A 26,938-nucleotide genomic window follows, 5' to 3' on the forward strand; every position below is an offset into this window, starting at 1 on the left:
AGGTCCAGCACTCCCGATTTCCAGAAATGGTAGATGCTTCCAGGACCCCACAAGTTGGGTATGAAGGCATCAGCCATCACTTGTTTATTTACAAGCACCTGGTATTCAGAGGTGCACTACTTCCAAACATGAGGTTCCATTTAGCAATTACGGCCAACAGTCATTGACAGGTGTATCCTCCATGAACTGGTCTAATCTACTTTAAAGCAATCTAAGCCAGCGGCTTACATTACATTTATTGCACTGAATTCTGTAATTATGCACTGCATGTTCCTTTTGACTATCCTGAATATGCTGCCAGTCAGTTTCATTGGCAGTATATGGGAACTAACTTAAGACATACACCCCCAGATGGGCAGTGGCCACAGATGGACATCATCTGCCATATCAAGGATCCTCTTCCCTACAGTTCATGCAGCAGACAAGCTGTTAGATCCTCCATGGTCCCTGTCCTCTATGTAGCCAAATTCATGGAATCTGTAGCTAATAAAATTGTGTCCTGTTTTAAATCCAGTTCTGTGCGGTTCTTGTCCTTCCTGCTCCCACCTCTATATATTTCTGCTTTGGGCACAAAGTTTCTCCAATGTCTTGACCATTTTGGGTTGTGATCTTCTGCACCTTTTCCAGCTTTACAACAATATCCTTTTTGAGATGGACCCACCAGTAGCGTACCCAGTGTTCCAAACATGGCAACACTATAGATTTATCTCAAGGTTTTATGATACAGGGACTTTTATTTCCAATTCATTTCCTAATAATCCCTAAAATTTGCCTTTTTCTGCTCTATCCAATGTTGACATTCAGAAAAATATATCGCAACTTTAAAAGGCAGTATATGAATGAGCCTTGTAGATCATGCTGAGCCTCTTTGCTCCTCCAGCATGAGCTAGGAAAGAAGCTAAGAAGTCCTCAGTTAAATATAATTTCCTGTTACTTCTGAATCAAGAAACTATGGTTAATGGCTTTTAAACAAACCAGAATATGAAGTCATGCTTTAAAGCTGGCTTTATATCCTGGCTTGATTGGAAGCCATTAACCACAGTTTCCCAATTTGGACATAACAGGAAGCTACAGTTAACTAAAGACTTCCTTGCTTGTGTGCTCAGGCAAAGAGAGAAGCAAAGTGGCTGCATGCAGGGCCAAGAGGCTCATTCATATCATGGTTTATTAAGCTGAGATATGATCATCCAAATGTAGCCACTGAGTTGTTTTTTTCACTGACCTATCCACCCCAGCCCAAGATCTCTTTCTGGGATAATCACCGTCAGTTCAGTGACAAGATCAATGAATATGTTAAGGTAGGATTTCATTCCACATGTTGTACACAGAAGGGCTGGGTGGGGTGGGGAATAAATCTCCAGCTTGTTTATGTTAACTCCTCCCCAAACTCTGAATATAAGGATAGAATTTACCATTTACTTAGCACAAAACTGAACAGTTTTACCAGCCACGTCCATTACCTGTATACGCATATTGCACCAAAGCCCAAAGCGCATTTGGCTCCACACCTTCCATTTTGATTTCTTCTTGTCTTGCCTCTCTTACATCATTAGTAAACATGGCTGCAAAGTAGTCGGAGACAGAGGACAACACCAATCTATGACCATATGAAACAGAAAAGGGGGCAAAAGGGACAACAGTCAATCTGACATGTATTGCCTGTTTTATTATTTTGCCCCTTGAAGGAAGAATATTTATGAAATCATTTTAAATTTGATGAGCTATGTCATGATTGAATAATCTCTTTTAGATTAAGAAATCTAATTTTCCTTAATCTACATTTTTAGCATCCTACAACTTCACAGAGAATCTAAATTTTCATATATATTTATATGAGAAACAAAGTAAAAAATGGGCCTGCTTTTGGTGAAACACAACTCAAATGGGTGACAGCATCTACACCATCGAAATGGCAACAGGCAACCAAACGGCTGTAACATTTTCATGAATGAAAATAGAGACAGAGGTTAGTCACAATTCCCAAACTGAAATTTGGCATATAGATCATACAAGTGGCCTGCAACAAAATTTTGCAGTGTGGAGTGCTTCCTGTCTCAGGATTCCAGCCACTCCACTCCATTCCATTCCCCTTCCTCATTTTCCATTCCTCCTCCCCATTTTCCAGTTCCACTCCCCAATGACCAGTCAGCATTCCATAGCCACTGAGCACACTTAGGGTGCTTCTAGACAAGGCTTTTATTATGCAAGCGCCCTGCCTCATTCACAGAATTTTATGGGGAGTCCAGACAGCATCATCTTCAATTTGTAATTCCCCTGTGTTTTTCCACCACTTCTTCCATCTTTTTTTCTTTCCATAAAAGGTTGGTTAAGGCAAAAAAGATGTGATAGTTGCACAATGCCTTTTTATTGTTAGTGCTAGGAGCCCTCCTTCTGGAAGCACCCTCAGTCATGTTTGGTGTGTTGACCCTTTAGGGTTTTTTCCCTAGGGGATTGGTGGGTTTTTTGGTACTTTTGCAAATCTTGGAGTTCCCCGAAGCCTGCTGATACCTCCATCTTTTGTGTGAGTGGTGCCATTTTGGGTAATAAGAAACAACATTCACAAGCTGAATGTCAGAGGGAATAATTTGCCATTAACTGCGGAGTCAACTTAAGGCTAAAGAGTAATCAAAGCATTTATAAACAAGTGGTGCGACTAGTATGTACTAGCATCTACTTCTCCACTACCATAGAAATGCTCAAAAAATTGGTAGAGCAGAACAGTAAAACTATGTTTTTTGAAATATTATGAAGATTTATTTTGGGCAAGACATTTGCAATGACAACTACTGGGGGGGGAATCTAACTAATTTGGAATCAGCACATATTGCAAGTGGATTAGGTACAGATATTTATTATTTTAGAACAGTCAATTTTTGAATGTAATTATAATTTAAGGGTCTACATTCATATTTACCTGTGTGCTGGAATCCGCCGATCAGCAGCAACTAATACCACATCACACAGTTGCTTGTGTCTCAGGTAATTTTCCATCTTTTTAAAGGTTTGCTCTGCATGATTGAGCGCTTGAAAAAATTCATCGGATGTACAAGGCTCCATTGTGTGACACGATGAGAGAGTCTGGCTGCTGTTGGATGTCCTGGAAGGATAATACATATATAGTGAAAACTCTTCATGTTAACAGTCTCACATATAAAAATTAATTTGAAAAGACATATGCATTCAGATAACTAGAAGACCAATTCGCTTCTATGAGCTGCCAACAAAGTACAGAATCTCAAACACCTTCAACTTGACTGTGACTTTGGTTCCTTCCAGATGATACATGTGTAATACAATTGCCCTGTCTCACTCACTGAATTTTACAGAGGGCCCAGACAACATCATCTTCAACTTGTAATGCTCCCATATTTTCCTACTGTATCTTCCATCTTTATTCTTACCACAAAAAAACATGTTAAGGAAGAAACGAGGAGTAACCATTCCAGGGGTCCCCAAACATTTTGGGTCTGTGGGCACAGTCAGAATTTTGAGAGAGTGTTGTGGATGTTCTAACAACATGGCTGCCATGGAGGGGGGCTTGTCCATTCATAAAATAGCTGCCATGGTGGGCACAGCTGGTCACAAAACACTCATTTCCCAGAAGGTAAAACTGGTGATGCTAAAAGAACTTGCCCAAGAACCTAAGTACAAGGCTGAGATCCAAAACACAAATCCATCCTTGGAACTCAAATAAACATGGCACTGGGGGGCAGAACTTCATTTTGCAGCATTCCAGCTTCTCAGTTAAACATTTAAAAATAAAAATCTTAATAAAATAAAAATCAGAGAAGCAAGGAACCTGGTGGTCATCAACAGAGTTATATGTGGGCACACTGATGCTGATGGGCACCACTTTGGAGACCCCAGAACTACACAATGTCTTATGATTGCTAGGACTAGCATCTCTCCATCTGGAAGCACCCTTAGACAAAAGGCTAGATACTCTACTAGTGGCACATCTAATGACAACGCCATGTAACTTTTGCCATGTAACCTTTGCATTCCCACGAACAAAAAAATGTGTCAGTTTGTTCTACACAGCAAGCTGCCTTTGCAATCTATTTGTATTATTTAGTTTCAATTTCCAAGTGTTACTCAGTAAAAAACAACTGTATAATCTAGAGTACCCACAATTCATGACCTGTGCAATAATTCAACTTGACATTAATTTTTTAATGCCTCTCATGCTTCTCTCTCGCATTTTCAATGCAATATTTTCATCATTTAAAAAAGTCAATATAAAACTAGATGTATATGAAAAGAGTTACAGGACAGTACTTTAAGGGAGCTGTGTAAATAAATCAGGATAGCTAGTCCTGGGAAATGTTTTACAGATTTGCAGATACGAGTACGTAAAACAGACACAATTCTACTGTACATCTATTCAAGGGACAAGCATCGTATCTCCCTGAAGTCAATCACAGCACAATGCTAATGAACACTTTGTGCCTGGGAAAGTGGTTAATTGTTCAGCAAAGATGCATTTAATGGTGCTGGCATTTATGTGATCATAATTAGGTTTCAAAATTAACAGCCTATTAAGAAGATGTATAGGTGGAGGGAAGAAGGAAAGCAGCAGTGACCTCTAGCTTATCTTCTCACACCAGCATGTTTGTGAAGGCAAGGCATCTTTTGCCTCTTCCCAGAAGGAAAAATACTCCTCAACACATTGCTTAGAAGAAATTAGAAGCTGAAGCCACCCTGTATGCCATGAGCTTTGAATAAGTACTGGCTATACGATTGTTGGGTACAAGGGCCATCACCTTCTTCTCAGCAGACTTTGTGCCTCCATTAGCATCTATCTATACTAGGGGTGTTGAACCTCTTTCAGCCTGAGGGCCAAATTCCATTTTGGAGAAGCTCTTAAGGGCTGCATTCTAGTGCTGGGCGGGGCTGAAGGAAAAGAGGTGGAGCAAAAAATACCAGCATATTTTAATTTAAAGCTCTTACTGTCTGTAACGAAGCCTTAAGAGAGGAATTTCAGCCTTTTAGGATTTGGGGGGAGGGGTGCACAAAAACCTGGAAACCACCAAATAGTTGGTGGCCAGGGGGATGGGGTGGAACCAGGGGAGAGGGTCATGGCCATCTGGGGCAGAGAGGGCCAACTGGGACCCTCTCATGTGCAGGGTCCCAGTTGGGTGGGCTGGATTTGGGCCCCAGGTCTGAGGTTCTGTATCCCAGATCTGTACTTTAAAGAGAGGCCTGCTCCTCTTTTTGAGAACTTAGGCCAGGTCCCAATTGCCCTGCATGCCTAGCTCTTTGTGCCTAGAAGGGCTTCCCAACCTCTTCCACTGGAGAGCAGCCCCCTGCCGAGGTTGACAAGTGCAGCTAAATGTCAGGAGAGAAGAAACAGAGACGCCCTAGAGGGGGCTTTCATGTCTCTAAAATGCTTCTTTGGATTCTGGCTCTAGGATGTAAATTCAATTTAATACGTGGAACCTTCTTGAGGACGTTGCCTTCAAAAGGTCTTTCCACAGAGCTGGTGGATCAACAGCCTTCATACCCATGTGTAAGGGTGGAAATAACTCAGTGGTTCACTGTTATGATGCTCAAACTCTGTTGACATTTGGCCAATGCAATTGCATGCCTGATGTTTTATAAAGTGAAGGTGAAATGAAGTCAGTTGCGATGAAACAGACAACCATCTGTTATTAACTAAGAGCCATTCCAGGTAACTTTAAATCTCATATTTTTTTCTTAGTGCTAGTATTTGCACTAGAGCTGACTCAGCACCAATGATGCAATATTATCTCCCCACATAGTGGAATGGGGTAGCCTTGCTGCAAGAGGATATTAGTATTCCTTTTGCCTCAAAATGTACCTGAGCGGAATGCCTGCTTCAGCGCTGGAGATAAGGGAGAGCTCATTGCCTTCAGCAACACTATTACCTGGGGGGGCAGAACAATCCTGAGGTGGGGTGAGTTTCATGGCAGATAATGCACCACTTTTAAAGCCCTGCTGGCTCAAACTGGCCAGCACAGGGAATGGGGGGGATCCTCTTTTTCTCCCAGTGGTTCTGCCATGTGTTTCTCCTCCCTAGTTACAATGGGAGGGAAAATACCTGATCTAGAATTGTGGTTCCCAAAGATCCAAAGCCTCCCCAAATCAGCCCCTGACCACCCTGACTCAGCCCCTGTTGCCAGCAATAGTGATTTGTCTGCAGAGCTTTCCATGACTGTAGGAAGGGCCTCTATAGCAGATATGTAGCCCCACAGGCAGACCTCATCAGCAGAGGAGCACTTCTGTCCCATACAACTCCCCCGCCACCGGGCCATCCAAGGAGGTTAGGATTGCTCCATAAATTGTTTTAAACAAAACGGTTTATGAATCTCTGAAGTAGTAATAAACAACTTTAAGAAGGCCCACAAATAACATCCAACCATGATTTGGTTTTGCAGCAAGCCTTTTGCTCATATACATGCCCTCCTCCCCTTGCCTGCTTTGTGGCAAACCACAGTGTCCCATCACATCTGAACAGGCAACCTATGGTTTACAACTGGCTCTCAAAGACTGTAAACTAGGATGCAACAGCAAACAATGGTTTGCCACAAACCAGGAGCTAATTAAGCACAGTAGATGAAGGAAGGAAAAGGAGGTAGGAGTGTTGGACCAGGAGCTGGGAGATCCGGGTTCTAGTCCCCACTTGGCCATGGAAGCTCACTGCGTGACTTTGGGCCAGTCGCAGACTATGAAGCCCAACCCACTTCACAGGGTTGTTGTTGTGAGGATAAAATGGAGAGGAGGAGGATAATGTCAGCCGTCTTGGGTTCCTTGCAAGAGGAAAAAAGGCGGGGTATAAATGCAATAAATAAATAAAATAAAATAAGCACAGGGCTCATTTCCATAGTGCCAAACCATGGTTTGGTGTTCTGCAATATGACATATTATATCTGAGAGTAGGTACAACTATATGATGGTCTTCAAAAGTGTCCCAGGTATTACCCATTAGATGCACATATAAGCCATCATATGTGCACGACTGAAAGATACTTTGAATTTTGACAGAATTTTCTTTCCTGTCTACTAGAATTTGATATGGGCTAAGAAATATGACTGTTTTGATGCAATAAAGTGCTGAGTTCATATATAGATTTTTACACATAAAACCAGTTAAAGGGGAATAAAGTACTTTTATTATAAAGATTCACTCACACACACCATTCATGATACAGAAATAGAAAGGAAAGAGTTGGACTTATAACAATTCTGCTGGCAGAGGCTCTGTTCCCTATCTCACCAAAAAGAAAGCATTGTTTTAGAGTTGAGACAGAAGGCAGGAGCCTCACCCATCAGGTAAAATTTTCTTTTATACCTGTAAGTCCTATGTCAAACCTTTATCTAATACCATACCTGGTATTCATTATGCTATGAGGTTACTGATTGGTTAGTATAATGTGGACTAGCTTCATTGAAGCCCCTTACTCTAAATCCAAGTTCTTTCCTTCTGAAAACATCATTACTGATGTTTTGACTAATTCCAGATAACTCAAAAGGAGAAGTCTCCAACTTTTCCTTAAGCATCCTGTCTCTGTACCTTGTGGCTGGAAACATATCTAAAAAAGGTACATTAAGAGTAACCTGTTCTTTTAAACTTTCCAAAGTACAGATGACTACTACCACATACAAATATTTCCCCAAATTTTACTCTGATACAACCTAGACCTACCGGACCAATATTTTACCAGGCCAATATCTTTCCTGACAATACACAGTGCAGTTGAAACATAAGCAAATATGAGAATGTGTGTGTACGCGCGCGCGCACACACACACACACACACCTCTGTAGTGGGGAAACAGTAGCACATTGTATACATACACACAGATGTCATGCACATGGGACCCCAAAATGGCTGGGAATTTTAGTTCTTCTCACCAATTAGTTTAGGGAGGCTTGAGGAATTTGATCTTTGCACATTCTGATACAAAATGACTTGATCCACACCTTCCAGACTAATAAACACACTGGAACGTATCTACTGGACATCACACTTCCTTAATATTCCAACCCACTTCTTGGCTCAAAAAACATACCAAAATACATTTTCAAAGATGTCTTATGACAGTTAAAGAATACATTTAGGAGTGCATTTTAAAATGCAAATTTTCATGCAGATAAAAAAAAATTGAAGATGAATGTGGAAACAGGATGGAATGGACTTATTGGTGAACACATGAGAAATTGACATGGAACAGAAGGAGAGTAAGGGAGCAATCCTATGGCCGCTAGATGGCCATAGGGTATTGCGTTATTTGGGAACCGACCTTGGAGCCTGTGCTTGACAGCACCAACCTTGAAACCTGAGCCTGGAGAACTAACCTCGCCCCACTTCCGCAATGCCTCAGAGGCAGTGTGGAACAGCCCTGTCCTCTGTGCTTGCAAGAGGAGCGCAGAGTGGCCAAAAAGGGTGTGGTTGGGGACATTCCGGGGAGGGCGGAAATGCCTGTATGACACATCCTATGTGTCGTACAGCAGCCTCCTTCCCCACTCCGTCCTCCTGTGGCTAGACAGCCACAATCAGCTGTCTAACAGAAAATGCAGGGCAGGAGAAGCGTGGAGGGAATGAACCCCTTCGTGCTTCTCCTGTTCTGCTTTGGAGGTGGCCACCTATCTGGATAGGATTGCACCCTAATTCATCCATCCCTAACTTAGTCACATACACTGTTCTTACATCCTTTTTTTTTTTTTTTTTTTTTAGATTTTCACTTTGTATTTTTACTTTGTCTTAGAACATCACAAATTTAAACACAGAAAGTTCATCATTACAAAACAAAAACATTCCAGTTTTTAAGCATGGGCATGACTGCAATGGTAAATCTAAGTGTAGATAACAGATTAGGCTGGGATGCTCTAACCCAGCTTTTATGTTTACTCCAGTTAGGTAAGTGCATCCGTGGGCTACTTTTTTGAAGAAATGACAGTGATGAAATAATCAGTTACTAGACTGTGCCTCTTCTGTCATCATTTGCATCTATGACAAGCAACACGACAAGTTACAGATCTACATATAGAAGTAATTTAAATTAAATTCTCTCCTGAATGAACACTTAATGGTATGCATTTACTCCATCAGCATAACTTTCTATATTTGCATAAAAACTGTTGCTATCCGTTTTAGTGGTTTCTGAACTGCAAACATATGTTGTTAAGAATTACAGTAATTGTGTGATCATACCCCAGAAGTCTGAGCAGTCTGTAGTATGCCTTGGGTGCCTATTAACTGTAACACTGCAGTAAGGTTCAGTAACGAGAAAGATGCAAAATGTAGCCATAGACTCAGGTAGCCTCAAATTATATCATCAATTTGAAAGGTGATCCCCCCATCTCCAATTCTCACATGGTTTTTAAAAATAAAATATTTGGTATCAGAACGAATTTACAATAAAACAAGGTATGTTTTATTTCACAAGAAAGCTCAGAATGTTGAGCCCTCAACCCAGAGTTTTCTCTTTATTGACAATAAAGAGTGTGAACTGCCCAGAGAGTTTCAGCTATGGGGTGGTATAGAAATATAATAAATGAATAATGAAAACAGAAGGATGGAGAAAAGGAATATAGTCAAAATGTGAAAATATAAACACCAGTCACACTCCATTTCTTATACAGAGACTCGGTAGTGTGAATGTGTATTGATCCCCAGTGCCAATAGATTTCATGCATGGAGGTGGCATCACAACTGGACAATCTGAAAAAAATCCCCATCGGGCAGGTAGTCAAAGATGCCAGAATGGAGGAGAAAAATGCTTACTGAAGCAGCACTCTCTGACCACACCAAATCCAGAACTAGGGCATGAATTCATTGTTCTAGACAGCCCCTTCCTCCCAGCTTCACAAAACACCAGCAAAAGGAGAAGTGATCAAACCTCCAGCTTAGGAGTATGCAACTTTGGGAGATTCAGGGGCAATTATTGCTGCCCCACCTCCCCCTGCAGGGTGCACAACAGCGTGTGTGTGCGTGTGGGGGGGGGGGAGAGAATGTAGCCATACAAAAGTTAATATTTTTCTTCCTTATTTATTTTAAATAGAAGTCTTTTTCTTTTCAAAGAATCCAGTCCCTCTTAATGCTGATTACCCAGAAATCTAGTGCCTTAGTATTTTCCACTCCCAAGGAAAAATCCCATTCTTACGGAGATGTTCTTCACAGAATCCATTTGACAACTTGTGAATAAACGTACGTAGTATCAGTAACCTCTTTCTGCAAACCCCAAACAGATGTTTCTGAAAACACTAAAATATACCGTAGTCCACACAGCCTCAGGTGGAGATTTATTCCCGCGATCTCCATTAATTATTTATGCAATCAAATACACTAACATTGCAGGAATTTTTTTTTAAAAAACCCAGTTACTTTTCAGTCAAACACTTTCGATTTAGAAATAAAAGAGATTTAGCTTCCATACAATGCTTCTACATTACAATTTGTAATACATATGTTGAGAGAGAAGTGAAATGCCAGTAGATTTCTCCCCGCCCCCTTTCTAAACCACCTGCGTTGGTGCAATACATTTTCTATGTGATAAAAGAATAAAGCAGGCTGAATTCACTTTGATTATGCGATTGATCCATCAGCAACCGTTTCATCAATACTCAACGCTGCAAAGTGCATAGCAGCACAATCAGATTTAGAGGAAGCTTATTTGCTACCTAAGTTTCAAAGAGAAACAAAAGTACCACCTTTGAAGCCCATATTTGAATGAACTAAAGACAGAAAGAAAACCTGACCTGTAAAGTTCTACCAGAATATAAATATAGTAGAACAACAGAAGACTCTTACAGTTCTATACATCTACTCAGATGTAAACCCTACTGAATTCAAAGGGACTTACTCCCAGATAAGTGTCCATAGGCTTGCAGCCTCAACACACACACCTGCCCCGCAAATAGCTAAAATATTTAGGTAGTAGAATATTATAGCAAGACATTTTAAATACATGACAAAGACAACCTGAGCCATGCTGGTTTCACTTATTTTGGTTCAAGGAGTCTCAAACAAACCGTACATTTTACCCCTATTCTTTGGATACAAGCAGTAATAGTAATAAAATTAGGCGAATGTTTTAAAATACAGGAAAGAAAGCCAGCTATAGGTCTCTAGGTATTTAGTGAAAGTATCTGGCTTTCTTTCCTAGTTCCTCATCCCCTTCAGGGTCTTAAAAATGTAGCTGTTACAGAAAGCAATTTCATTTCCACCCCCTTTAGAAATACTTTAGATACAGGTTAGCAATACTACTGAAAGCTACATTTTAAAAGTTGCACTCAGTATTCCAGTGCTTTGGCTGCACCACCGCTGTCAGTATTTCTGCAATACTGCAATTGAAGTGTTCCCCACCCCCCTCCAAGCTTTAATGCATAAAAATATACAGCACAATTCATTTCTTACAAAAGGAAAGCAACAACCTGCATGAACTGCTGTCGGATACATTTTCTTCTTCACTGGCTCCATCATCAGCATCTGGTCTGTCAAGCCAGTGTGCTCCTCCACAGTCCTCTGTGGTGAACTCAAAGGCAGGCATTTCAGAGCCGGATGCCATTGGCCAAGATTGTGAATTCTGGAAACCCTGTTGGCTGGACCTTTGGAAACCAACTGATTGAAAAGGTAGTGGTAGGTTGCCTGGATCTAAAAACTTTATCCCATCAGTAGATGCCTTATGTTCTCCGTCCCAGAAGCTTCCTGCCTGGCAGTCAACACTAGGATTAGGAGTAGATTGCTGGTGACCAAACCACCTCCATCGGATTTTTAAAATCTGCTTCACATCAAACTCTTTACGAGAGCCAGACATCTTCAGCGAGAGCAAGTTATCGTCTAGGCAACAGGGCAAGCAGCAATGCACATAAAGAAGATTTGTGCATCCAACCAGGACAAGAGAAACACATGGACTGCCTGTTTATGGCTAGCTGAGTTTCAGGATGGGTGGGAGAAAATATTATTGCATTTAAATATGGGGCATAGGATTTTTTTAGAAAACCCCCTTATCTAAACAAGTGGCAGGGATAATTCAAAGAAAATAATTAACAGAGAAAGCTGAATTGCTTCTTTCATAAAGGACACTAATCAGCTACATTACAGTGCACGGTATTTGCTCTTGCTTGCCTCCTCATCCTTTTACCATTAACTTCTACTAGCACTAAAAGCTTTCATTAAAGCATTTTCAGAGGCTTCCCACAATATCCTTTTCCTAAACCACAAAATAACCACAAAAAGAACACAGTTCCTAAGCTATTCCTAAGCTCTGTTGCTTGCTTATCCTGTTAACCCTTTCCTTAAAAATATCAAGGGGGGAGGTAGAGAGAAGAATTTTAAAAGCCAATGAAACCATTATCTGTGATAAAGACCACTTACAGGAAACCATAATTCCAATATGGGAGCAAGCTGAACACAGGACAATTTCAATTTTTCCCTCCTTTATTGGAAAGTATTTATATTCCTTTTTAAAAGGAAAGAAAGAAATAGATGACAAAAACAGACTGTTAATGAACTACAGACTTTTTCACCTCTGTCATCACTTATTTGGAATGAAAATAAGGTTCTTTTAGAAGGCAGAAGCGTTGCCCATAAAGGAGCACAAGCCTGACAAAACCAATGTAAGAGCCTTTCTACATGAGGCATTTATTGTGTGCTCATGATTCCTCACTCATGGTAGTTTGCAGGTCCTTTACACAACACTGTCATTCTCCAGGGCCCCACTTGTGCTTTGCAATCATTGTAGTGGAGTTTTTTTTTCCTAACAAGGGAAGTCTGGTATATCTTGAATGGTGGCATGAAACTCTCCATGTATGTTTGCAATTCCGCTATACCACAGAGCTATCTAGTGGTTGTGTAATGGAACATATAGAAAGGCATAGAAAGAAACCCCCCAGGGAAAAAACACGTGTAAAGAAGCCGAAATTAATCCCAGAAAGAATCTGGAAACAGAAGCCTTGGTAAAGTGGCAGGTTAAAAGCCTCATGTAGAAAAGCCCTAAGTTAACAGTAAAACAAGAGAAGGGGATGATGATGATGATGAAGAAGAAGAAGAAAGAATTTGAGGAACGCATTGCTAAAGATTACAAAGATAACCAATAAGACATTCAAATACATCAGGAGCAGGAAACAAATCAGGGAGGGAAGTTAAGACTATTAGAGTGCAATCCTATGCAAGTCTACTTAGAAGCAAGTGCCACTGAGTTCAATGGGGCTTATTCCTAGGTAAGTGGGTACAAGATGGCAGCCTCAGATGACAAAAGAGTGAAACAATTATTAGTAGATGATAGGGAGATTGCAGAGCAGGTAAGTGAATTATTTGCATAAAAGTATTCACTGTGGAAGGTATTAGACAGATAACATGTCTGAACTGCCCCTCCCCACAGAGAACATCTGAATAACTAAGTCAAATAGAGGTGACAAGCAACTAAGTTCAAGGGCTAATTGACAAATTACAGGGTCATCAATAAAACTGAATGGCAATAGACTTAGGACAGACAGAAGTAAGTGCTTCATACAAAACATGAGTTATAGCAGTCTTCGCTCACCTGGTGCATGCCAGACATTTTGGATGAACACTTCCATCATTCCTGATGATTGGTTATGCTCGCTGGGGCTTATGGGAGTGGAAATCCAAAAAATCTGGAGGGCACCAGGTTGGGGAAGGCTGAATTATAGAATTCACTGCCACAAGATATGATGACCAGCAGATTAGATGACTTTAAGAAGGGATTAGACACATCCCTGGAGGAGAAGGTCTATCAATGGCTATTAGTTATGATAGCGAAACAAAACCTCCCATTTCAGAGGCAGTATACCACTGAATACCAGTTGTTCAGGAGGGTGGGATACAGTGAGAGAGGACTGGTTAGCTTCATGTACTGCTCGTGAGCTTCCTGGGGGTATCTGGTTGGCCCCTTTTGGAAAAAGGATACTGGATTATATGGGACCTTGGGTCTGATCTAGCAGGACTTCATGTTCTTATTGCTATATTTAATCATTATGAAGAATAATCTATTCATTTCTATCCTCTTCTTTAAGGAAGGTCAGAATGGTTCACATGGGCTCCCAAGCAGTTTCCCATCCAGACAGTGAACCAGGGAGAGATGGACAGTAGTTTTTTTTAGGGAAGTGAAGGTAGTTTCAGAACAAAATAACCTAATACCATTATTCAAGGCATATATAATATCATCTAATGCTGAGTTTTGATATGCTGTACTGCTGCTCAGGCCATGTACACTCATCCCACTTTAATCTCAAGTGGTTTCACAAGTTTTGGTATTGTTTAAAAAAACCAAACCCAAAACCTGCTAAGCCTGTTTAACCAAACATGATAAGAGGACAAAAGGTGTGTACACTATGTATATACACTCTACTGGAAGGGAAACCTCTTTAAACTCTTCTAAAAACTTCTGTCCTTAACTATGACTTGTGATTACCTTCTTAGTTTTAACAATGTAACAGCATAATGTGCTTGGACTTACTTTACTTTGTAAAGTGAACCAATTATTTCCTGCCCATCAACATATAACAAGCTTAAAGTTAGCCAGAGGTGGTAGTGGTGGGAGAACAAACTTGGGGGTGGCTCTTAGGTGCCACAATGAAATTACACTGTGGGCAGATGAGTTAGTAGCTTTTGTAGAATTACTTACTTGGCTGACTAATCTGACTTAGAAACGATAATAGATAATCACTGCCAACAGGAAATTTTCCAAGCATGAATTTTGATTTTTAAACATTTATTTAGCATCACCATATTAATACTGGTCTTTTTATTCCATTTTCAAGAGCTTGTTCTCCTCATTTCAGACAGCTATTTTCGCAATACACGTGATGGTCAACAATTAGGGAGCAGGTAATAGTTGGGCAATTCACAATAAACTGCTGCTATACTGAGCAGAAGCCTCCCCAGCACTTTCAAGATGAGAGATCCTTTTGGGATGAATTTATTTTTTCCCAGCAGCAACTGCTGCACTGGGATATGAGGGAAGTAATTAGCAGGAGGATGGAAGATTATTATTATAAAGCCAATATTACAAAGTCACATAGCTGCAGCAGTGACCCCACCAATACCACCTATATCATGCAACAAAGGACAGATCATCTTCATATGTAAACTCAGAGGCCATCAGCAAATCCTTTCAGTGGTGGAATGTAACACAAGCATGTTGCATAGTGAATGGGAAAAAAATCTGCACAAAAACCAGGAAATCACCAAACAATTGGTGTTTGGGGAAAAGGGCGCAGCCATCTGGGGAATGCTGGAGGACCAGACTGGGACCCCAGGATGGATGGTTTTGGCCCCTGGGCATGAGGTTTATTTTTATTTATTTAAAATCTTTCTTGGCCACTTTTCAAGGCAGAAGCTCTCCCAAGGTGGCATACAGCAATAAAACACATAAAACGGGTGGCTGCTAGGAGGAGGGCTTTTTCTGCTGTGGCACCCCTGCTGTGGAATGAGCTCCCTAGTGAGGTTCGCCTGGCACCTACATTGTATTCCTTCCGGCGCCAGGTGAAGACCTTTTTATTTTCCCAGGCATTTTGGCATTTTAGCTTTACTGTTTTAAATCTGTATTTTAAATTTCCGCACTTTTGCTAGGTTTTATTGTGGCTCCATTGTTATATTGTGGTTTTAATGTTCTATATATTTTATATTCTTTTATTGTGTGCCGTTTGGTTTTAATTTTTGTTAACTGCCCATAGAGCTTCAGCTATTGGGCACTACAGAAATGAAATGAATAAATAAATAAATCCAATACAATATTAAAAGTGATAAAAACACAGTAAAAACAGTAACAACATAACAAAACCAGCAATAATACCCAACAACAAAATCAGCAATAAAACAGCAACAAAAACTGCAGCAGCAACAATCATATTAGGAGAAGCCCAAGAGTAAAATGATACATTTTCAAGCCCTTCTAAAAAGCCTGCAATGATGGAGCATGGCAGACTCCCGACGGTAACTTTTTCAGAGGTGTGGGGACACTGCAGAGAAGGCCCTCTCATGTGTGGTCTAGGTGGATTAGGTCTACCCACCTAATTGCTCTTATAGGTGGGCAAATGAGAAGGGCCTCTGTTGCTGATCTTAAAGTGCAGGCAGGCTGATAAGGTCCCCTACCCCTGATCTACAGGGACAGTCCCATTTTGTCCATAACCTGCAAAGCTATGGCATCTGAAACTGTGAGGGGCAGGGCTCCTACTGTGGTTGCCAGAATCCCATGATTGGCCAGTAAGCAGCTCCAGGATATGGCAACCTTAACATATGCCATCAGTAGGCTCCCTTAACTGGTGAGGGGATAGGGTGGATGAACTGAGAGAGCAATACAGCCAAAGAACCACCATCCTTGCCCCATGCACACACACACTGCAAGAGTGCACAGCCTACCCTTTCGAGCTGCCAAGGATAAGAAAGAGAAATCTTACTTTGTGGGGAAAATCCTTCAGTCTGAGGGCTGAATTTAATTTCAGAGAGGCTCTTGGGGCCTGCTTACCAGTGGTGGCTGGGGCCAAAGGGGTGAAGACAAAATTACAAAAAGCCCCCAGAATATTGTATCTTAAAGCTCTTAGTGTCAGTAACTAAGCTTAGGAGAGGCATTTCAACCTTTTAGAGTGGGGGTGGGGGGAAATGCACAACAGCTGGGAAACCACCAAACAATAGGTGGTTATGGGAAAGAGACTGGGGGCAAGAGAAGGCCAGATTGGCTGGACTGGATCCTGGGCCCGAGGTTCCCCACTCCTGTTGTACAGGGTACCCAGAAGAGTCTTGCAGTGCCTCCAGCTTTCATGGATGTTTGTGCAGAGTGTAAATGAGGGTGCTGTCAGTGCAACAAGTCTTGTGCTCTTCTCGGAGAACTAGCAAGTGTCCAACGTGTCTGACTACTACCACAAGCATGAGCATTCACTCCATTATTGGTAGGGCCTGGAAAAGTTCTTCATCTTTTCTTTTGGCATAATTCAGCTTGAACTGGTAACTGCAGTGAAGCTTCTACACTTGTGTAGAAGAGCTCTATGAGCTCTGAATGCCATAGGGTGGCTACTGCAGCCTTCGTGCCCTCAATCCAACTGATACAAGCGTCATGTCATACATGGTGGACAACTCAGCTGATCTCAGGCTAAGGGCTTACAGACTCCTCAGCAGACCTATACCACATCATCAGTTTTAGCTGGGCTGGGCATACAATACCCTCAGACTTTGGGTCAGCTGCTCCCTGCCTTTTCTCTTCAGTTCATACTGTCTGAATTCTCATGACACTGTACCTAGTGTATATTTTACTATTAAACCCCTGCATTCTGTAAGCAAAGGCACAATCGTGCAGATATAACAGCACTAAGACATTATTTACATCTTCTGAACCTGCTGTAAAGAACTGTCATTTATAAAATATTAGAATATGTAATTGTACTAGGAGTCTGAACAGATAATCAATTCAAGATTGATCAACTCCAGGCACATTTTGGCTAGATTCAAGTAGAATTTATTTTTCTTTATAAAGGCTTTATACCCCCATATTTGTTTCCAAATAAGCAGAACTGTTGAAATAGAATACTGTTTTTTTAATTCACATTAATTTTACATGGGCTAAAAGCAAGGATTTCCCGTGTTGCACTGGGTTTCTAAAGGCAGAGGACTAAATTGATTAAATTAGAGCTGCCAACTGAGCGCTCTACTTTCGCTCAGTGCATGCTGGTTTGAAAGATAAGACAGAAGAATAACTTGCAGTGTAATTAATCATCATTTCTCAACATATTGCAACTCTTGCATAATAAGCAGACTAAAAAAAAGGTTTTGCATCAAAGAAGAATCCTGAATTTGATAGGAGGTGTGGTGTTCAATGATAAAAACTCACACGCTCAATACAACATATTTTAGGGGAATGAGATTCCATCCATATAACCAATTTTAACATGACATGCAAACATGCCCTCAAATGATCACCATGGGCTAATGTTGCCAAAAATCTGAACAAGTTGTAGGGGGGGTGGCAGCAGCGGAGTGAAAGACTGCCAAACTTTTACGCAGATATACCAGGAATATCCTACTCATTAACATCTGGGAACAGATTCACAAGATTTCATCTGCCCAACAGCAGTAAGCCATGCTGAGCTACATACTTCTGATAACTGTAGTACATAGTGTTCCTACATGCTTAAAATAAAAAAGTAGTTGAGCCTTTGACTTTTAGCTTGTTGTTATGGTCTTTATAGCAACATTTTATAGTGCTATTTCACTGCTGTTTTATTATTAGACTAGTTTTTAATTTTTGCTATGATTTATATATTTATTTGTAAGCCACCTTGTACTTGATTTCATCACAGAAAGGTTAAAAATATAAAATGAATGAATGAGATGTGAAGAACTCAAGAATAGGGACTACCAGGATCAAAGCTCAAGTGTATTTATTAGTCACATGCTCAGCACCTAATTTTGAAAAAACAACCAGCATTGATTTATCCAATTCCAACAACAATCAACATGACTGAAATCCTTAAAGTATACTGAAGCATCTTTTACTCAGTACCTAATTAAACAGTGTTTACTAGCAACTGACCCACTTTGTTTCCTGTTTCCAGTTACTTCCACATGCATCCTGCATTTCCCTGAATGGCGATTCTTGCCCTTCCCTCTTCAAAGGACAACACAAACTGAAGAACTCTGCATCAAGCAGCCAGTCCCCATTGAGAGCTGCAAGGTCCATGCAAAGCCAAAGCAATCAATTATGAAACAATTCTTTCCACTTAAGAGTGTACAGAGGAAGACAATTGTAAAACAATTTCCTCTGTCAACTAACTATACAACTTGCATACATGTTTTCCTCACATTCCCATCCTTTCCCTCTAAATTTGCAAGGAAGTACATCCAGGGCAGAACCCCTGCCAATTATTTCAGCAGCAGAGACAGTGTTCTGCAAGAGGCTATGCAGTCCTCATTCATCCTCGCTGCCACAACAGGTGCATTCTATGGTAAACCACAACAGTGACTCCAGGTTTTCTTGGGTAATTTGACCAAATAGGCCTCTCTTGACTGTCAGGAAAGAAGGGGATGAGGCACAGCCAGTGAAGGCAAAGGGAGTATGCATGAACTGAATGGTCCACAAAGTCCCCGGTGCCATTAGCTTGGTCAGAACTGGCTGGACCTAATACCAAGTGAAAGTAGAAAAAGTAAAATTGGCTTTTAGTCTGGAGGGCCTTTAAAGGGTCTGCAATTTACTGTCCTGCTGCCACCAAACAGGAGAAAACACAGCCTATAGGAAGGCTCTGCCATACGTACTTAGCTTCTAGTTTGGATATGTTAGCAAGCTACCTTTTGGACTCCAGCTTGCTTCCAGCATCTCATGGTGGAAGCAACACGGGCCTCTCCTGCAAAAGGCAAGGAAATTGTTGGGTAACTGGCAAGTTCTTACCCCATCCCGCCACATTGGTTTGAGAATGCATAAAGGAAGGAGCATAGAACTGGACAGAGAAGCAACTTGCAGCCGAGAAAAGCTTCAGATGATACAAACTGACTAAATCAACCCTGTCTAAGATTTGTTTGATTTGTACCCCACCTTTCTACCAAGAAAATGGCACTCAAGGGCATTATAAAGTGTGCAGGCTGTGCTTCCTTGCAGTGATAACATGGTAGCCACTTTGGTGCCAGTATCAGCTGTTCCCCAGCTCTCTGGCTATCTCCTTTTCTTGGAAAGACACTGAAGCATACCATAGATCTCTATATCTGGCTTTTCTGCCTGTCATTTGTATCCTTCCATTGCCAGGACTGGCACCACAATATTCAGCCATATTGTTTTTATCTTTGCTATACAATGAATTCAAAGCATTCTCCTTTGAAAGAGGACCCCACACACACACAACTTTGAGAGCCAGCCCACAGAATCTTTTCTTGCTTTCAATCCATGCTGACTTTTGATCAGCCAGATCACAACTGACACATTCCACTGAAAGTACTTCCCAAAGCTTGTTTACAGGTGGCTTAGACAATGTTGTCACCATCCAGTTTCGCGTTTGTTTTTAAAAGCAATTCTGCAGGATTTTTGGAAGCAGGGAGCATCCAGTATTTTTTGCCAAAGCAAAACAAAGCGCAAGTCCCCACATTTGTGCTTGCATTACTCTGCTATATCACAGTGCCACCTATAAGTTATATAGCAGAAAGGCACGAAAAGGAAAAGCTCCTAGTATAAAGATCCAATCTTAATTCTGCAATGAAAGTGGAAGTAGTAACAGTGGATTAAACAGCCTCAACTAGAAAAGCTCTGACAGCGCAATCATATACATGTGATATATGAGTGCAGCTGGGTGACCAGCCAGATGGGCGATTAATCAATTTAATTAATAAATAGATAAATAAATGTCTGTTCAGATAGAAATCCCACTGAGCTCAGAGGGGCTTATTCCCAGTTACCAAGATGTTCCATCAGCCTGAACAAGTGAGTGCACCAAACCACATAGGAGGCAGGGGGTGCATACACCAGCTCCAGCTCCTCCACTCCCACCCTTCTAGCTTTCAGGAAGTAAGTTGAAGGGAGATTCTAAGTGCATTTAGCTACATATGCTTAGAAACTTTCCTGCAATTGGGAACCTAGAAAAGGCATTTGCATGGAGACTTCTACATGTGTTCAGCCGATTGTGCTTCAGACCTTCATGCTGAACATGCAAAGGTTGGGAGAGGAGGGGCCTGTGCACAAAGGGATATTGGGCAGGGCCAGCATGTGTACCCCTCCCACTAAAACCATCTTTCCCAGCCTGGTGCCCTCCAGGTGTGGACTGCAACTCCCATAATTCCAGGCTAGCATTAGAATGTGATGCCCTACACATTTTGTGCCCTCAGATGTTCAAGCCCCTTCAGAATCATAACTTTCATTTTCATTTGTCAAAAGACGCTTAAAGGCACTGCATGATGTGCTGCTTTAAAAAAAAAAAAGCAGCTTTGGAAGCAAAGATAACAAATCCTTTTGAGACTGAGGGGAAAAGAAACAAGGTTTGAATGTATCAAGACAGTACTTTAACTGATTTTATTTGGCAGCTGTGACCAACTCACTAAGTAAGATACAATGATAAGAGCTACCAGTGATTATTTTTTCAGCATGTAAATTGCACGCTAAAAGATACACTTTAGATATTAAAGCAGCAGTGTGCGAGTTGCTTTTCTATGGCTTTATCTCATGTCACTGCTGTAATGTTTAAGGCAGGGATACACAGCCTGCAGCCCCCAAGGACTTAACTATGCCTCTCCCAGGTGCCTCGACACCCACCCTAAATTCCCCCCTCCCAGCTAGCAGTAAGGAAAGAGTGAGAGGGTTCCACTTCTAAGGGTGGCCTAATTTTAAATAGACAGAGACAGATTTGATTCAGGATCATTGGGGCGAGCAGGTGTGCACACATATATGTGGCCTACAAACCAGCATCACATCTGGCCCACAGGGCTGAAAAGCTTCTGCACCCCTGGTTTAAGGGGCTAGCACTACATGGATGGAACCAATCACAAGGGTCCTTCCAAAGAGCAGCCACCAGCCAGGATTGGAGAAACTATTAGACAGGAAGGACCCTTGGCTGGCCCACCTACTTGTGTCTGGCTGGCCCAGCCACTCAGGGCCTGTGTCTGTCAGATAAAGGCACAGAAAGTGCCTTCCATATCACCACTGTAGGTCTAAAAAGGTGCCCCAAGTCTATTACTGATTGGATGCAAGGGCGCAGCTCCTGTGGCGAGGGTTATTCATTTGGAATGTGGAAGCAACAATCCTTAGAATTACACTAGCCTTATGCAAATGATATTAAACTTTTCTAAGGCAATAATTGAAATGCAAATTGAGAACTGCTCACCTATTTAAAAAGATTCCCTTTGGAAAACCTCTATGCTTATTCCTGGCTCCTGTACTACTCAGCTGCACGACTCTTTATTTGCATACCTAGTTGTGCAAAGTTACACAGAGGTTACATTGGAGAAACGATTATAGACAACCTTGGGAGGAATAACTTGCTCTGAAGCAAGGCATTTACCTCTAAAAGAAGATGAAGCCCAGTGCCTATAGACAACAATGGCAGCTTCTTCTACTATAGTCTATGACACTGGCATGGCTTTAACGAGGAGAAAAATCCAATGCCAAACACGACTTGTGCTTAAGGGTCAAACCAGAGTACACAAGCCACACATTGTACAGCATACTCCATCTGTGCACATATGTATCTTAGCCTTTTTTTTACATTGCAAACTTTATAATATATGCAAAGAACAATCATGAAAGGATTGCGCCTCACGTTTATTTAAAAAGATAAATGGCTGAAGACAAAAGTGTATGCATATCAAATATGATAAAATAGCACACATATGCTGGTGTCATTCCCAAATCTCATTCAGAGAGGCCCTACATAGATTTCCTTACCTATGTTAGCATCCATGTATTCCCATAGTACAGACTATATAATGAAAAGAGGAGACAGCCAGGCCCAGGAGCTTCTGCAGTCAGCTCCTGAAGGGACCAGCAGTGCCCCAAGAGGACTGTTGGGGCAGCCCCTCCCCCACCTTCCCAGGCCTACTTAAGACCTGTGTGGTGCCCCAAGGGTAGACAGAAGAGGAGGGCCCCAGACCAGGGAGCTCATGCCATCAGCTCCTGAAGAGACCTTCTATTGGCTTGAGAGAAAAATATTATTATGTTTTTTGATAACATTTGCTTCATTCTTTAAAAATTCTAAACCACCTTGGGTACCTTGGCAGAAAGGCAATATAGAATTGTATTTAATGATGATGAAGGAGGAGGAGGAGGAGGAAGAGGAAGGTATTGTCCTTGTGGTGAATAGTCCAACATTTCAAGCTCAAATAAATTGGTTCAGATATTTTATCATTCAAAAAAGCAGCTCTAAATGAACATGTTAATTGCCACTGAAAACCTGCATAATTCATTTTTTTCTTGCTTTCTCAAGACTGTAACATCAATACCGCTATCCCCCCTTTTTTCTGTAAAATTGGATGAAAATATAAATTAATACTGAGAATAAAAGAAGTATTTAAATTACACCCCCCCATATTATATACATCAGAAGACAGATGAAATCTAAGTGATTTATGATGCTTCTAAAAGATTCTCAGGCTTTGGCAAGTGTTCTAAAAAGGGAATTCTAGTGACAGAATAACCCATAGAGACTGCCCTTCTACAACTTTAAAATGTACTGCACACAAAAGAATGTGCATTTGTAACATGAACCTCCAGATCCTAACCACATGTACTTGTCTAATACTGCAACACAAATATACTATCATAATTTGTGGCAATGCATTAGTGCAGAAGTCAGTGTATGTCCATCGTAAGCATTCATTTACTGACTCAACAAGTTTTAGGATGAGGCCATTAACTTGTAAAACACTGCTAAGTATTGCACGCCGATCTCATTAATTCATGAAAGACATTAATGGTTCCAAACCAAGGCCAGTATCTAAATAACTTTGTGGCAAGGAGACTTTGGACTTGCGTTTCTCAAAAAAGCAGTCCCCTTTACCGAATGGCAAAACTTTTGAAATAAGAGTATAAAAAATACACAAAAATAATTTAGTTTTTTTGGTTCTTCCTGTGATTGCTGCAAACCACAAATTTGTCATCACTACCAAACCGGCAAATGATGGGTTCGTACTTGCCCTACAAACCAAGATTGTAAACCAGATTTAGATGCTCATTTGCAGGCAAGCACAGGACATAGTTTACCAGTCTGGATTGAATGCTCAGTTTATGGCTTGATACAAGCCGGGAAAGATCTCATTACTCTAAGTGCACGGGGGTGAAGGGAGTGTGCAAGCCCAAGGTTCCTTCCAGGATTATTGTCATAATGCCAGCTATGCCAACCTGAAGTAATTCTTTGGTTCCTGTCCAAAGTGGAGAAACCTCTCCAGCAGAAATATTATTTCATTAGAAGAAGAGTAGCCTTTGTCAGCTGCTAGAGAGTTTCATGGGTCAAAAAAAAATCCAAGCTCAATGTCCTCTTCATCCATTAAGATAACTTTACTAGGGGCACAATCCTATGGCCGCTAGTCAGCAGCTAGATGGCGACAGGATAGGTAGGCTCCTGGGAACTGACCTCAGAGCCCAAGCTCCGAGGTCGGTTCCCAGAGAACCGACCCCCACCCCCTCCCGCGCTGCCTTGTAGCTAGTGCAGATTAGCCCTGTGCTTGTAAGACCAGCGTGGAGGGGTGAAAATAAAGCGTTCCAGGGGGTGGGGCAGAGGTCGGAAATGCCGATACGGCACATCCTATGTGTCGTCCGGCCGCCGCTTCCCGTACTCTGAGGTCCCGTGGCTGAAATGAGCTGTCTAGCCACGAAAGCAGGGTGGGGGAAGCAAGGAGGAGATCCGCTCCTCACCACTCCTCTCACCCTCCACTGGATAGGTAGTTGCCCCCAGGCTTGGAGGCAACTGCTGATCCACATAGGATTGCTCCCTCCATGAGCTTCAAAATTTAAATGTAATTTTTTTAATTTAAAGCAAAGTAATCCATTTCACAGGATTGTGATGATGACTAACAAGGTAAGGAATTAGTGCTGCAATCTTATATATGCTTATCTAGGAAAGAGCCCCATTGAATATAGCAAGCTTACTGCTGAGTTAACATACATTGGAGTGGGCTGCAAACTGCTTTGTCCTGTATTACAACAGCAGCAGCAAGAGCAGTTCATTAGTCTGAAAAGCTTCTTTTTGTCTGGGTTGACAACATGTCAGAGCAATGCATTAATAGCAAAACAAAAGGTCTGCAGTCCATTAATATCTATAGTATGGGATTTAATATAAGAGATCACAATGTGATTGGTTATGAAGTACATTTCATATGAGAAAACTGTTTACAGTTATGATCTGTATCCAACAGTTACACATGCACTATTTTTCAGAAACTTGGTTTCCATCCTAATTCTTATTAGTTCAGCTTTGTAGAGCACTATTATAATAAATGCCCAGGATATATACTCATAATGAGCTTTCTCTATTAGAGTTTGGCTGCAGTGCAGTTTTTCTTGACTACTGGCATTATCATCGTAATGCAAATTTGAGGAAGTGTCGGATTACTGTCAAAAGAGATCCACCATACAGAAGGCATTATGCTCTTAGTAAATTTTTAAGAACTCATGATCTCTAGTATCTGCCAAACAGATATTTCAACACACACCTCTGCCAGGAACCCACTGGCACAACTCCTTAAACTCAATCCCCTACTGTAACTAAATATGAGTAAGTGCAACAACTGCATATCCTTCCCTGCCTACCTCTTCCTCTATTTCACTCCCCTTCCTCCATTGTCTATTTTCTATGCTTTTCCTAACCTTAATAACAGCACAGGGCTCCCTTCCATCAGCACTCTTCTCTCCCTCCAACGGGACAAGGAAGGCTCAAGTAGAGTCGACCAGTGCTGCATGGGTCACATGAAATGTGGAAGAGGGCTGTGGATTGCCCATTCTTGTTCCAGATTATAAGTCCCTCAGGAAAGAGGCCTGTCCTCTATTACTTCTATTTGTATACTAGCAAACAGACCTGGCTTCGCATAGGCTGGAATAAACCTTTGTTTGATACAGAGAAGGCTTCAAGAAAACTTACACAGCTGTCAGAGTTGGACACATTGCACCACGCTGTCTGAGTGAAGCCATGGAAGGGGTCTGTCTACTCTATTCCATGAGGGTGGTCTGCCCCATAGCAGGGGAGAAGGTCAGGCCTATAACTCTACCTGCTCAGCCTACTAATCTCCCCTGGCTTCAAACAGTATGGACCGGAAAGTTATCTGCTAGTTAGGGAAGTCTATTCCTAGTGGCTGAAAATATTACTGCACACTTCAACCACACAGACACATTTAAATTAAGGCATAATCCTATGGTGATGCCGGTAAGCCTCTGAACTCGGAGGCTTACAGGCATCCTATGCAGAACAGGAGGAGTGGTGGAGATGTTCTTTACCTCTGCACTCATCCCGCTCTTCATTTTGGCTAGATAGGCTTTTTTGCCCATCTACCTGGGGCGCATCGGAGCAGGAAGGAAGGAGCCTGGGGAAGCCTCAGGATACGTCGTATCTCAGCTTCCCCAATCCCTTTTTGCCCACTAGCATGCCCCCTTTACCCCCTCTCCGAGGTCACCTTTGCAACCTCAGAGAGGCAGTTGGTGCAGTTCTCTCCACGCCGTCGGCAGGGAGGAGGGGGCAGGGAGTGCAGATTCCCAGATCTGCAGTTGGAACACTGTTTTGGACTTCAGATCCAGGAATCTGAATTATCCTATGGCCCGCCCCAGACACATGCCTAGGGTCCCTTTAGTATGTATGCCAAGTTTCAGGTGTCTACATTTCACGTTCTTGGCACTGTGGTGCCAACAGATGGATGGACATACAGGCAAACACACTAGTCTTTTATCATTATAGATTGTCATGTACCTGAAACACACAAATAAAATACAGCATATGCAATCAACACAGATCTGTTTCTATTAGACCTACATTTGTGAGGACATGAAGAAAAACGGAAATATTTAGGGGAAAACTTAATTCCATGCCTGCCCCACACCCCCACCATGGTCCAATGGAAAATTTGGAAATCTGGGAATTTTTTCTCTAAATGATTTATGAAATATTTTCTTCCAGAAGGATCAGGAGAAAGTATGTTTATCACATTAGAGAAGTTCATTTCTAAGCCTTCTTAATTTGTTCTGCTTCTGCATCATAGTGTTGATGTCTACAAGCCATTTCTGAGCCCAAATAATAAACCCTCCTTTTTGTTTATGACAAAGAATGAACAGAGAAAAGGCACAGATGACCAGGAACTAAAAAGGTGAAGTTCACCAACTGGTTTGGAATAACCAGCCTAGTTGTTGGCTGCAAACTTTTGTGCTTAATATAATTATTAAAGAGATAGTCCTAAACTCAGTTGGGAAAATCAAAGTCTACCTAACCTAACATTAATAACATCCTGCTAAACACAAGATACAAGCATGCCCTCCAGCTTTTAAAATGTATGACGATACATCTGCAA

At 41.5% G+C, this 26,938-nt stretch overlaps 1 protein-coding gene across 7 annotated transcripts in view; it reads right to left on the reverse strand.

Moving 5' to 3' along the window:
* KLHL5 (kelch like family member 5) overlaps nucleotides 1-26,938 on the reverse strand; it is a 61,360-nt gene that overhangs the window by 26,054 nt on the left and 8,368 nt on the right. For all 7 annotated transcript variants that reach the window (XR_014792177.1, XM_084856911.1, XM_084856912.1 and 4 more), the window contains 2 exons: nucleotides 2,915-3,097; nucleotides 1,461-1,597 (listed from right to left, as the gene is read on the reverse strand). Coding sequence is in view for 6 of the 7 variants with exons in the window: in XM_084856911.1 (XP_084713037.1) it covers nucleotides 1,461-1,597; nucleotides 2,915-3,057 (280 nt within the window). In the remaining variant the exon portion in view is untranslated. The remainder of the gene's footprint in view (nucleotides 1-1,460; nucleotides 1,598-2,914; nucleotides 3,098-26,938) is intronic.

This window comes from Heloderma suspectum, chromosome 5 (genome assembly GCF_057233095.1).
Source record: "Heloderma suspectum isolate Gila_16-S chromosome 5, 16-S_ref, whole genome shotgun sequence".
NCBI classification, from domain to species: Eukaryota; Metazoa; Chordata; class Lepidosauria; order Squamata; family Helodermatidae; genus Heloderma; species Heloderma suspectum.